The sequence below is a fragment of the Idiotropiscis lumnitzeri genome, chromosome 11 (assembly GCF_059441095.1).
Source record: "Idiotropiscis lumnitzeri isolate Australia: NSW breed Sydney's pygmy pipehorse chromosome 11, RoL_Ilum_1.0, whole genome shotgun sequence".
Lineage (NCBI taxonomy): Eukaryota > Metazoa > Chordata > Actinopteri > Syngnathiformes > Syngnathidae > Idiotropiscis > Idiotropiscis lumnitzeri.
The window spans coordinates 20464896-20478780 of NC_142401.1; the positions used below are offsets into that span (position 1 = coordinate 20464896).

General features: G+C 44.8%; 1 protein-coding gene across 15 annotated transcripts in view; it reads left to right on the plus strand.

Moving 5' to 3' along the window:
• The window catches only part of nfasca (neurofascin homolog (chicken) a), a 114814-nt gene that overhangs the window by 61990 nt on the left and 38939 nt on the right, over positions 1-13885 (plus strand). For 9 of the 15 annotated variants that reach the window (XR_015845831.1, XM_088309514.1, XM_088309512.1 and 6 more), the window contains 14 exons: positions 3258-3454; positions 3553-3675; positions 4474-4644; positions 5309-5356; positions 6860-6971; positions 7834-8018; positions 8101-8232; positions 8400-8543; positions 9184-9295; positions 9376-9542; positions 9886-10033; positions 11032-11156; positions 11873-11917; positions 12691-12792. Coding sequence is in view for 14 of the 15 variants with exons in the window: in XM_088309514.1 (XP_088165640.1) it covers positions 3258-3454; positions 3553-3675; positions 4474-4644; positions 5309-5356; positions 6860-6971; positions 7834-8018; positions 8101-8232; positions 8400-8543; positions 9184-9295; positions 9376-9542; positions 9886-10033; positions 11032-11156; positions 11873-11917; positions 12691-12792 (1811 nt within the window). In the remaining variant the exon portion in view is untranslated. The remainder of the gene's footprint in view (positions 1-3257; positions 3455-3552; positions 3676-4473; positions 4645-5308; positions 5357-6859; positions 6972-7833; positions 8019-8100; positions 8233-8399; positions 8544-9183; positions 9296-9375; positions 9543-9885; positions 10034-11031; positions 11157-11872; positions 11918-12690; positions 12793-13885) is intronic. The other 6 variants (XM_088309517.1, XM_088309526.1, XM_088309519.1 and 3 more) reach the window with 4 other exon arrangements.

The window sequence follows — 13885 nt, forward strand, 5'->3', positions numbered from 1 at the left end:
CTTCTCGGGCTTGACGAACAGGCGGTTCTCGAGGAGGCGCTGGAGTACCAAGCGGACGTGTCGACGGTGATCGTGGAGTGAACGGGAGAAAATGAGAATGTCGTCCAGGTAGATGAACACGAAGCGGTTCAGCATGTCTCGGAAGATATCGGTCATCAGGGCTTGGAAAACCGCCGGTGCGTTCGTGAGGCCGAATGGCATAACGAGGTACTCGAAGTGACCCAGGGGGGTGTTGAACGCCGTCTTCCACTCATCTCCTTCTCGAATACAGACCAGGTGGTAGGCATTCCGGAGGTCCAGCTTAGAGAAGATCTGGGCATCGCAAAGGGGCTCGAAGGAGGGGTCGATGAGGGGAAGCGAGGTCTTATTCTTCACCGTTATCTGGTTCAGGGCTTTATAATCTATGCAGGGGCGGAGCGAGGAGTCCTTCTTCTTCACGAAGAAGAAGCCCGCTCCCAGGGGAGCGGAGGATGGCCGAATGAGCCCGGCGGCAAGGGAGTCACGTATGTAGGTCTCCATGGCTTCCTTTTCCGGTCGGGAGATGTTATACAGACGGCTGTTGGGAAGGGGAGCCCCAGGGAGAAGGTCGATGGCGCAGTCGTACGGCCGATGGGGAGGAAGGGTGCGGGCGAGGTCCTTGCTGAACACCTGGCCGAGGTCATGGTAGTCAGAGGGCACCGAGGAAAGGTCGGGGGGAGCAGGAGCGGGGGACGGAGACGCAGGAGCTGGGTCCGCTGAGCGCAGACACTGCGAGTGGCAGAGCTCGCTCCAGCCCAAGATGGAACATCTCCTCCAGTCGATGGTGGGGTTGTGCGTCTGGAGCCACGGAAACCCCAGCACCAGGGGAACTTGGGGAGAATTAATGAGGAGCAGCTGGATGGACTCCCGGTGGTTACCCGAAACGATGAGGGTCAGGGGGTTGGTCTGCTAGAACACCTGGGCTATGAGGTGGCCATCCAGCGCCACCACTCGCCGGGAGGAAGGGAGAGGTTCCAAGGTAACCCCTAATTGGCGAGCCAGGGCCAGGTCCATGAAGCTCCCGTCTGCTCCGGAGTCGACCAACACGGAGACTGGGAGGGACTGGTGTTGCCACAGGATGCGTGCGGGGATCGACATGCGAGGGGAAGAGCCAGTTGCCGACGCGATAAGGCTCGCCGTTGGGCTCTTGGTCAGCGACGAGCCTGATCTTTTGGCCTGACAGGTAACGAGGTAATGTCCGGGGTTGCCACAGTAGAGGCAAAGTTGGTTGGCAAGGCGTCTCTGGCGTTCTTGGGCGTCCAGGCGTGTCCTTCCCAGTTGCATGGGCACCTCCGGACAAGCGGGGGGCTGGGCCGGACCGGGCGGGCTGGCTTCGGCGAGGGGCGCGGAGGGGCGTGCGGCTGCCCTGGCCGTCCTCCGCGACCGGTCGGCCAGCCGTTCTCGTAGCCGGTTGTCGACCTTGATGGCGAGGGCGACTAGTTCCTCGAGGGTGGAGGTCTCGTCGCGGACGACAAGCTCGTCCTTCAGGGGGTCGGTCAACCCGTTGAGAAAAACTTCGCGGAGAGCGGGCTCATTCCAACCGCTCTCGTGAGCCAGGATGCGGAACTCAATAGAAAACTCGGCTGCGGGTCGGGACCCTTGTCGGAGAGCGAGCAGCCTCCGCGCCGCCTCGCGTCCCTTGACGGGGTGGTCGAAGACGCGCCGCAACTCTCGGCAAAACTCGGGGTAGGAGGACATCGCCGGCGACGATGCCTCCCACAGGGCAGTAGCCCATTCTGCGGCGCGGCCGCGGAGCAGATTAACCATATAGGCAATCCTGGCTCGGTCGGAAGGGTAACTAAGGGGTTGCAGGTCAAAGACCAGCGAGGTACTGAGGAGGAATTGGCTGCACAAACCCAAGTCGCCGGAAAAGGGCTCTGGCGTGGGGACATGGGGTTCCCTGCTGCCCGGAGGGAGCATTGCGGGAGCCGGGGGGTCTGGGGAGGAGCCACCGGGGGGATCGGAGGAGGAGGCGAGAGAGCTAACCTGGGTGGAGAGATGCATAAGTTGGTGGTGGAGCGCCTGGACGGAGTCCATGAACTCCATCATCATCTCGTGGCGCCCTAGCTGTCTTCCCTGGAGGGAGAGCGCCTCCTTGAGGGGGTCCGCGGTCGCTGGGTCCATGGTTGAGGCCGGATTATTCTGTGACGGTTCGGTGAACCGTGAGGAGGGAAAAGAGGACCCAAGAGCAACCGGGGTGAGGTGAAGAGGATTTATTGAGAGGGGAGGCTGCGGAGCAGCGAGAGCGGGAGGGGGAAGCTGGAGGCGATGCGGCGCGGCGAGTCCGGCGAGTCCGGCGAGGCTGCGGAGGCGGCGATCGGCGGGCAGGTGGCGAGGTAGCGGGAGCTGGGCGCCGGCGGTGGGCGGCGGGAGCGCCGAGAGGCGGGCAGGCAGGCGGCGTGGCGGAGGGAGCGCGGGCGAGGCGATCGGCGTCGAGGGGGAGACGTAGGCGAGGCGGCGGGAGCGGCGAGCGGCAGGCTGGTGAGGTCGGAGCGGCGCAGGCGGTGATCGGGAGCTCGGAGGTGGGCAGCGGAGGCACGGACTCGGATGAGCGCTGGGCGGCTGGAGGGGGAACACGAAAGCACAGGAGTTAGGCACGAGCGAGCGACGAGGCGATCAGGTGCGAGCGAAGCAGGCGAGGACATCAGTCAGTACCACGTGAGAACACGGGATAATCCGGCGTCTGGCTCCTGGCGACGCTGGGTCTTATACCGGTGGTGATTGCCGCTGATCAGCAGCAGGTGCGCAGGAGCCGACGCCCTCTCGAGCCGGAGGCGTGCCCGGAAACTGCCGAAGACCTAAAAACAATACAGCTCGCCAAGCCCCCCCCCACAAACCCGAACCACCACAGTAGCGTTGAATAAAAATCGGGAAAATCCTCTTTGTTCATTAAAAACAAAGCTATTATATAATCAGAAAGCATCATTATGCCCTTCAGCAGCACCACAATTAAGACAACCGTGACAGCAAGTAGGGTAACACAGTGGTGAGATGAAATTTAATTCCATTATGGCCAAAATGTCATTCTGCGAGATCACTGAAATGAAGATGGAATATTATCTCTAATTTGCCACGTGCCTTATGTTTTCTTTGAATCAATAGCAACTGATAACTTGGATTCACTGAATGAGATGCTTAAAGTTGAGATGATGATGATGTCAATGAAGAAATATTACAGCAGAACTAAATCCATCCCGTGTCGCAATGTTAACTCTTTCTTCCTCTATTTAATGGCTCAGGTTCTCATGGCGAAGAAATGGGAAGTTTTTCAACATTGGAAAAGATCCACGCGTAACAATGCGAAAACGCTCAGGAACCCTGGAAATCGGATTCCGTAATGGAGGACGGCCGGAGGATTATGAAGGAGAATACCAGTGTTTTGCTGGCAATGATCACGGAATGGCCATGTCCAACAAAATTCTACTTCGGGTTTCCAGTAAGATGACCAGCACACCGTTTATGATGTATCAGAAAATATTTACTTTTGCTTTTTAATTTGATCAAACTACATTTACATGCCTTGTCATTTTCCAGAGGCACCTCTGTGGCCGAAGGAAGTGCTGGAGCCAGTGGTGGTGACGGAGGGCTCCTCACTAGTCCTCCCCTGCAACCCCCCTCCAGGCCTCCCGCCTCCATTTACTTTCTGGATGAACAGTCGTGAGCAGCAATTTTTCATAAGAATATATACCTTCCACAGCATTAGATGGAATTGTACACCAAAACACACATGCATTGCATATGTATACCAAATAGGCTTGGTCTAAAGACCAGGCATTATAGCACACCATTGTACGAATGCTTTCTTCAGTTTCTCTAATGCCAAACTCTACTTTACCTTGCAAAAGTATTGTAATATTCCAATTGTTTTATTTTGTGCCGTGAACTTAAAACATTATGCTTAAAAATGAACATGAGAAAAAAGATCATTGTAGAATTAGTAATTTCCATGTATTACATCTGCATTTGAGACAGGATAGCACCTTTTGTAATGTCAACAAAAGCATTGGACCAAAGCCGTGTGGCGCATACAAGTGCACACAGGGTAATGTAGTATAGCGATGGAGTCAGAGTATCACATAGCGCAAGAGAGAAATAGAACAAGAGAGGGTACTATGGGCTGTAAAAGTCCCTGTACAGTCAAGTCTGAACTCAAGAGGTGCTGGTATTCAATATTGGTGCGTACAAGCCCACTTAAGGCACTGCATTGAATGCTATGTTTGCACTATAAATCAGAGAAAGATGTAAATACCTAGAAAGCAAACCTTAAATGCTCCTCTTCTCTCGTTTTTTTCCTCATGTGACGTCAAAGCATAATGTTTTCACTCCGCCACAAAAATAAAGGAATTGGCCACCATCGGATGTAGAGTACACATCATATTTTCACTGACACTAACATCCAAGATGAATATTGTTTAACTCCATCTCTCTCTATCATTGCCCTCCTCACCGTACAAGTGATGAGTCCGATTCCACAGGATAAGCGAGTGTCGAAGGGTTTAAATGGAGACTTGTACTTTTCCAATGTCATGGCTCAAGATTCTCAGAATGACTACAGCTGCAGCGCTCGCTTCCTCTTCACTCACACAATCCAGCAAAAGAACCCCTTCACTCTCAAAGTTCTTACAAGTGAGTGGACAACACACATCCATACTCCAAACCCAGACTAGCCATGCGGATAGAGGATATCACTGGCGTCGAGTGGAATCCTTGTATTGTACCTCCAAAGACCTACAAAAGGCCATATTTGTTCGATCAATAACAATTCATCGTCAAGGAGAGCCAGCCATTTTCAACACTTGGGATTAGTTGATAATTTGTAAAAAAAATAACACACACGTGGTTCAGAAAAAGAATGAGTGAACACCCACCCACACTTGTGGACGGCCCAGTAGTATACATTAGTGGAAAAAAATATGAGATTTACCAAATTGGGACATAGGAGGTGGTTCCATCCCAATGCCAGCGATATAATCATACTCATAAAAAATCAATATGAAGAAGCTAATCCAAGCGGTAATATAATTCTTAGCCTTTTTGGCTATGTATATTTTGACTATTACCTCACACTAACGTACCTGTTTTGGAATATGTCCCCATCTAGAGGTGATGCCATGTCATGGCATGAAATCCATTTATCCTCAGAACAAAACAAAATAGATTTTCTTGATAGTATATTACAGCTATTTTTGTCATCACAATATTGCTAGCATGTTATCCGAATGTGTTGAGCTCTGGTTGGTTTATATGTATAAATGTTTGTGTATGTGCATGCATATTCGTGTGTTTTCAGACGATCCTTATAATGACACCTCTTACAATGACAGTGACCCATACGGTGGTGAGTCACGATGTGTGGACAATTCCGTCTCCTGTCCAATATAACATGATTAGCACAATAAGTAGCTGACATCATACTCAATTCACTTACTGACAGCTTACCAAACATTCAGTCTTAAATTAACATACTAACATTTTTGGGGAATATTGCAAGTTATGTAAAGGACAAAATGGCCCAAATATGAATCTATTTTGCCTTTCGCCCAAAGTCAGATGGGACTAGCTACAGCTCACCCTCATTGCATCTTAATTTCTGTTGAAGATAATTTTTTTGGTGTGTCTTTCTAATTTAGCAATACTATTTTGAGCAATCACTTTGTGTGTAAATATCCAGCTCAATGGGCTTCATAATATTTTTCTTCTTGGTCATGGTACCTTTCTGTGGTGGCATCACACACAAAAAATAGTAATAGCAATACTAATACTAAGACTAATAACAATAGCAAGGCCAATGAAAATGCAAGACTCTTATGGAATTGGGCTTTAATGTTTACGATGCTATGCGATCATGAGCGATGCTTGTATTCTCAAAAGAACGTCTTATGTGATATAAAATATGACAGTTTGACAACCAAGATTTTGTGATTATGGAGGAATATTTAATTTGTTTCCTGCGAGGCGTTTGAATACATCGTGCAAGTTTCATGTTAAAACAAATGCATTGTCAGATTGAATGTAGAGATAATTGTGCATGAAGAACTGATATCTAATCCATAATGACTTTATGCATGTACTGTATATTTGGAAGACACATCGGGTACCTGTTTAAGATACTACTCACGTTTAGATATTGTTGTCTGTGTACAAAGACAGCACTATGTTGCTGCTGACCTTCCGATCTGCCGAAACCTTTTACCTATTTATACTGTAGCTCAGTCTCCATTCCTCCAGGTCACACATTTCTTAATGTGTTAAGCTTCTACACGAGGCCTGATGGTGTGAAAGCCAACTCGTTGAGACAAAGGTTCTCTTTGAAAGACTTTCATTTTGGCAAGCTTAGCTTGGCAAAGCAGAAAAAGTAGCCAGCAATGTAAGTTTTAGAAGCAAACAAAAACGTACCAAATAAATGATTTCAAATCTTCTTCATTGCGATGCCACACTAATGTCATCATAGAGAAAAATATCCGACAGATTTCATTGGCTGTTCTCTCTAAGCTTTTAATGAGAATCTCAGCCACCTTTGTTCCCTTGGACAACATTAAGGAAGATGGATGGCCCTGTTGTTGTTGTTTCTGCTTCTTTTAATGTCTTCCTGTGAGGCAAGCCAGAGGGTGTTGGAACCATTTACTGGCCGCAGTGACCTCACCAGACTCGAGAGAGCGACAATGCCTTGCGGAAATGGAATACAACCATTAGGAAGTTATCACAATTAAAGCATTCCATTGAGGTGGCAATAAAGCTCAGAGTAGACAGAACTGTCTTATAAAGAACCTGTAATACTTTGGTGTTTTGTCGTGAATAGGTTTGAATGTGTTTGAATGCCCCCCTTTTTCCTCATTTGTAGGCCGTAAAGTAGCCGAGTCCACGCCAACCTTCCTCTCACCGTTGGGGAGTGAGAGCTCCAAAATGGTGCTGAGAGACGAGCAACTGCTGCTGGAGTGTATTGCTTCTGGACTGTGAGCTTACACACGCTCGCGCACACACGCACACGCACACATACGCATGGCTCTTTTTCAGCCCAGCGCAAGCCATGCATGACAAGCTGTTGAACTCTGCATGGAGGCTAAACTAGATCAAATTTGGGCATGTTTGTGGAGGCATGCAGTGTAGCACACTTACTTAAAAACAGCCGTTTTGTGTTACTGTGGGCTACTAGATTCGCCGCCAAGCGAGGCATTACCCGGGGGTTGAAGATATTGAAGGGGTGTATTTTTCAGCTCTTACGCATTTTTCCATGCTGAACTCAGTCATTTCTACCGATCAAGTCACATTTATAATTAATGAAGCCTTCCTTTGAGTGTTTATTAAAGCTCAAGGTGTGGCATTTTTAATATAATTTTTTTTTTGTGGAATTTGCCTTTTTTATGCAAAATATAACATTTAAATGATCATCCTCCGGGAGCGGTTCCACAATTTTTGGTCGCAGTTCTAGAATAACTGAAAATAACTGAAACATTGATGTACTTTCTTCTCATTTCCAAGTATGAAACAAACACAATATTTTTGTTTTAGTTAATGCATAAGTGTGTTTTAGGTGGATGGATGTGCCATTTTGTGTTACATTTTATGTTTATCAATGGTGCTTCTGCAGGGAGGCCAGTCCATCACTGAGCCATGCCTGCAATGTTTTCAGAATGGATGCCTTCTTTAGTTGCAACCTACATTAGGCATCTTTGAGAATGGTTAAATACATGCATGTTGCTGTACATACTTGTCATTAAAATCTTCCTATAAATTCACAGCATGACAAGCTTGTTTATGACATATTGGAGGGTTTATTTATACCCTATGATGATCTGTGTATGTCTTCACCCACAGCCCCACACCAGCTATCAAATGGTTTAAGAAGGGTGGTGATCTGCCAGGACAGAAAGTGAAGTTTGAGAATTACAACAAGACTATGAAGATTACCAGTGTGTCAGAGGAGGATGCTGGGGAATATGTATGCATGGCCAACAATCATTTAGGTAGCATACGTCACTCGATTTTTGTTCAAGTCAAAGGTGAGTTAATGACAGCCAGGTGTTTTCTGACTGCCTATCTGTAATATACTGTCCAGCATGAAATCGAGTTTGTGTTCCACAGCTGCTCCTTACTGGCTGGACAAACCAACAAACCTGGTGCTAGCTCCAGAAGAGAATGGCCGCCTGGTGTGTCGGGCAAATGGCAACCCGAAACCGAGCATCCAATGGCTGGTTAACGGCGTACCTATAGACAGTAAGTACTGTGTCACTACTACATTGCAGGCTAACATGAGGTCACATTTCTTGCTGGTTTTTCTAATGTGTTATTCTATACAATTATCTGGCACTTAATGTAACCAAATAAAACATTTAATGATAATAATGAGTCTTCGCCATACTTTTTTTGCCCCTCCTCCAAAGGCTCTCTGCCCGATCCTAGTCGACAACTTATGGGTGACACCATCATCTTTCGCTCAGTGCAGATGGGAAGCAGTGCAGTCTACCAATGCAATGCCTCGAACCAGCACGGTTATCTTCTGGCAAATGCCTTTGTCAGTGTCATTGGTGAGATACAGAGGGTGGGAAGCCATTTTAAAAATGGAGGAGTTGCTGTTTACTGACTTTCATTAATTGACTGTTTGTGTGATAATGCATATGAGCGTTATGTGTGTGTGAGTTGATGCCAATGCTGTTAGTCTGTAGTCTTTTCACAAAGAAAGGATGTTGGTGAAAAGCACAATAAAAAATACACACCATTTTACAAAGGAGTGTTTTGGCTGTACCAAAAAGAAAAACATATATTATTACAGGGGGAAACGAGTACCTTTGAGAATAATGTCACAATTTTAATGTCATGATTCCCATGCAAATGTAAACACACCTGTATGAGACTGGAAACACTGGTCTCTCCTTTGGGACCTGCCATATATTCAATACAAATGTTATTTAATATTTTAAAGCAAAGCACTTTCATGGTTGAAAATGTTGAAAAATGTTCAAGTGTAATTAACAAAGAGCATGACAGTACTTACCTTAAGATATAAGTTTATACTGTACTATCCCAACATGACAAAGTACTATTCAACAAGTTTAATCAATTATTAATGTTATTACTATTTTCTTTTCAGTGTTCTACAAAGTTTTTTATCTTGACTAGACACGAAATTCAAAAATTCAATTCAAATTCAAAAATTTCTCTTTCTAGATATGCGTCCAAGGATGCTTGGCCCAAAAAATCATCTTATCAAAGTCATCGAGAACAACCGCACCTTTCTGGACTGTCCCTTTTTTGGTTCTCCTTTTCCAGAGTTACGCTGGTAAGCATGCGTGAAAATGCGCATTATTCTTTCAGAACGGAATTAAATTTTTAATTTTTGTCCCTTTTTTTTCTTCCCAGGTTTAAGAACGGGCAGGGCAGCGGCCTGGATGGCGGACATTACCGCGTTTACGTGAACGGCACCCTGGAGATCAAACGTGCCAGAGCAGAGGATGAGGGGACCTACACCTGTGTGGCCAGCAGCATTCTGGGCATGGCTGAAAACCAGGTCCGCCTGGAGGTCAAAGGTCAGCCACATCACGCTGTTGTGACTCATCTCTCTCATTCTGACATTGAGGTTTTAATTGTGTATCCTTGCTGCATTGAATCATATGAACTCTTTCTTTGTGCCAAATAGGCAACGCCGCAGTGTGTAAAACGCGTAGTGCCTTTCTCGTTTGTTTTTGAAAAGGTCATTAAGTGCTTCTTTTTTTTCTTGCATTGACATTCAGATCACAGCCAATATACAAATAGAACAAAGTGATACGTTGTTTCCATGTCAGTGTACTGAAAGACAACGATAATAAAATCAGTGTTCTCGAATCACATGAGTATATATAAGTGTCCCTCTTCAAACTCACTCTTCCTTAGAGCCTAGCCGTATAGTCCGTGCCCCAGAACACCAGTCAGCCATCAGGGGCTCCACAGCTCGTTTTGACTGTAAAGTGAAGTTTGATACCAGCCTGCCTGTCACTGTGACTTGGACAAAGGATGACAAGCCGATTTATCTCGGATGGAGGTAACAGCATCTTTGAGTGGCCCTCACACAGCTCAGAATTTTAGACACAAACTTAAGTGCATATCCAAATGTGTTGGTGTGATGGACAACATGTTAGTCAATTTTCTACAACTTTATTATAACGATATTATTCGCCTGATTTATTGTAGTTATTATACAAAGCAAGGGATGGGCAACTGGCGACCACATTCAGAGTGGCCCCTTGATCAATTTACGGATTTTTTTTTCTTCAGGGGGGAGGGAAATTATGAACATGTGTCCTCTACTACAGTGGACCCCATTTACTCATTGCTTGGCACCATTTGAAGATTTTTTAAAAATATTTTTTTCTGTATTTTAGGTTTTTATCTGTTTTCTTTGTTTTCATTTTTACCCCATTTTTTTGTGGAGATTTAGTGTATGAGGTATACCATAACAATGTTTTGGGTTTACAAAATATCTTAGTTTATATATGTACTTTTTTCCAATAAATTTCAATGGACATCAATAATGTGCAGATTTTCACTATTTAGTCCCTATCCCTTGCATATAGCAGGTGTCTGTGGTCTAGTTGTTGTAATAGCATCATTCACCTCACTGCTGCATCTTATATTGCCCTATACTACGTCGTGAGTTGGCATAATTTTTTTGCGGATTTGGAATGACATGCAGGACATACTATCATAATAATATTAAAATTCAGATTGTGATGATTTTTGTGAATTTTTTTTCAAAACTTAAATGTTTTAAAAAAAAAATGAAAAAAGACAACCTTGATGGTGATTTTATTTTGCTCTGGAAAAAAATCCCTGTGGCGCACTGATGAAACTCATCTTATTTAACTGCCCCACACTAGCTTTATATTCTACTTATTTTTTTCTGCAAAATGTGTTTTTTTTTTTTAAATAATTTTCCAAGCAATGTTTTCTATATTTGTGACTATTGTGATTAATAGTAAACCATAAATACGGATGATGTGCTAAATACTGACTAATCCTTTTTGATTAATTGTTTAACAGGCTGAGGAAAGATGAGGAATCACTGACCATTCCTAACATCAACGAGGGAGATGAAGGAATTTACACATGTACTGTTAAAACAGAGATTGACCAGGACTCCGCCTCGGCCCGTCTCACTGTGTTAGGTACAATCACATACTGTACACAACATAGTTGAAAGACAGCATTTAGCTTCAGTTTCACCTGCAACGCTGGGGTTGGAGTTGTGATAACTCCATTGAAATTATAAACAAACTCCACATGCAGAATAAATGGAAGTCTGTCAGATGATAGACAGAGATGCGCTCATACACTCACGCACGCAAAAGCCTTTGTTGTTGGATGTTGCATGCATATCATGCATGATGCTAGTAATGTAACACACTAATTACATTGTATGTACTTAAACTTTCTTTTAACTGCATGTATTGTATCTTATTCAACAATATATTTTGTGTGCTTTGTTGTTGTATTGTCGCAAAATTGAACGTTGTGTGTCTTAAACCTGATTTTAAACATTTGAAGTGATGGTTGTATTTTAGGCCCATGAATAATATGCAATATTTTCAGGAGGTATATTTACAAAAACAAATCCTCTGTTGCACAGGGGCTTAAATTGGTGGTTGTTTAATGATTGTTTGGGTAGAATAATGAAATCTTTGTCACATTGCTGGCATTAATTTCAAATCATCAATTCAAATGTGTCAATTGTAACTGTGTCTTAATCTAATCAATTTATATTGATTATTCACCGAATCACTTCTGTTAATAACAATTGTGCTTCCATACATTCTGATTAGCAGACTCATTTGCAAACTCTAACCACTATACCCATTTCCTGGTCCTTGACCCCGCCTTACAGAAGAAGCCTCCCTCAACCCCTCAGTTTCTAGTGCCTTGCCTCCAGGTAACATACAATTTAGGTAGCTTTTCTTCCCTTTCTTGTTTTTGATGACTGCTTTGCTTATTTGATCTGTTTCACTATCCACATGTGCCTCTTTTATATTGTAGTGATTATGTCCAGGCGGCACGGTGGCCGACTGGTTAGCACGATGGCCTCACAGTGAGAGACAGCACCGGGCGTGGGTTCGATCCCGGCTCCGGCCATCCTGTGTGGAGTTTGCATGTTCTCCCCGTGCTTGTGTGGGTTTCCTCCGGGTACTCCGGTTTCCTCCCACATTCCAAAAACATGCATTGTAGGCCGATTGAACACTCTAAATTGCCCCTAGGTATGAGTGTGAGCGCGGATGGTTGTTCGTCTTTGTGTACCCTGCAATTGGCTAGCAACCAGTTCAGGGTGTCCCCCGCCTACTGCCCGAAGATAGCTGGTATAGGCTCCAGCACCCCCGCGACCCTAGTGAGGAGAAGCAGCATAGATGATGGATGGATGGATGGATGGATGGATGATTATGTCCACTTAAAATTCACAGACTTGAATTTTACACGTGAAGATTGCATTCCATACTTATTTTATTGAAAAATTCCCCCTGTTCAAATTGTTCAACTCAGTTAGGCATTCAGTCGCACAATGTGACTCACTTGCTCATTGGTAAAATACTTTGGCAGGTCCAAGCTATTTGAATTATTGTTCAGAATCGCACTGACTTTGCTCAAATCATCTTAGAATTTTAAACATACAGTACCTGTGTAATGTACTTATAAGATCTTGTTTCCTTACAGACCGCCCAGATCCTCCTATGGATCTCGAGCTGTCAGACCCAGCAGCCCGCAGCGTTCGCCTCACCTGGATCCCTGGGAATGACCATAGAAGCCCCGTGACAGGTTATTATAGACAAATACACCCCCCCACCCCGACACACACACACACACTTTGGGAATTTGGCTTACAGGTGAAAAAAAAACCGTGTGAACAGGAAATGTATTTGTTGTGGTTGGTAAACAGCAGGGAGCTTGATAACAAAGCAGACACCATAGACAAGGACCAATCAAGTAATATTTATTAAAATAGAAGTACAAAAATCAAATACTGAAAACCAAAAACAACTAGAAAAAGTCATCGCGAAAGACAATTGCTCTGAAGTCAAATGAACAAAAAGTACTTAACTGAGCCATAGTGGAAAGAAGGCGCATGTGCTGCGAAACAAAAACAATGTAACTTACAAGTTAAACAGCGACAAGAATGACAATGATGCAATACTCTTAAATTCTAGGAATAAAATCTGACACACCAGACTTTCTGTTATGTGGCCATGAGGAATCCTCCATAAGACGCTTCAAAACAACACATAATTTCAGATTAACTGAAACCTGACAGTTCTTCCTTCACGGGGTTCTTCTTTGTTTGGATGGGCGGAGTTAAAGCTAGTCAATGAGGAGGACAAGATCAAGGACCCACGAGTGGGGGACCCTTGACAATTTTCTGTAGCATATCCCTCCCAGTTGTACCTCCTTCTGAAATGTAAAATAGAACTCATTGTATAAACTGGCTCCCCAGGGAGTGCGGAGAAGGAGGAGACGCTACCGTAACTCAGCGAACTTGTAAAGACAGACTTCATCAGAAAAACATGAAACACAGAGTTAATGACAGAGTTTATTTTAAAAGGACCGATGAAACTTGGAGCCAAACTCCAAGTAATTCACGCCAAATGAAGATCCTTTGTGGAAAGCGATATTTCTTGACAGGGACAAGAAGAAGGAGTCAGAATCCTGTCGGCTGTGGGTTGCCGAATGCGCAGCACAGCACCGGTATCTCGTCTGACCTGATGGGTTGATCATAGATGAAGATGGACTGACTGTATAGACACTTCATTTTCTTACGAGGGAAAAACAGGAGGCTGATAGGCATAAAACGTGTCATTCCAACCTCAGACTACACAATTCTAACCCGTTCTGGACACGACAAACTCTCACTGTC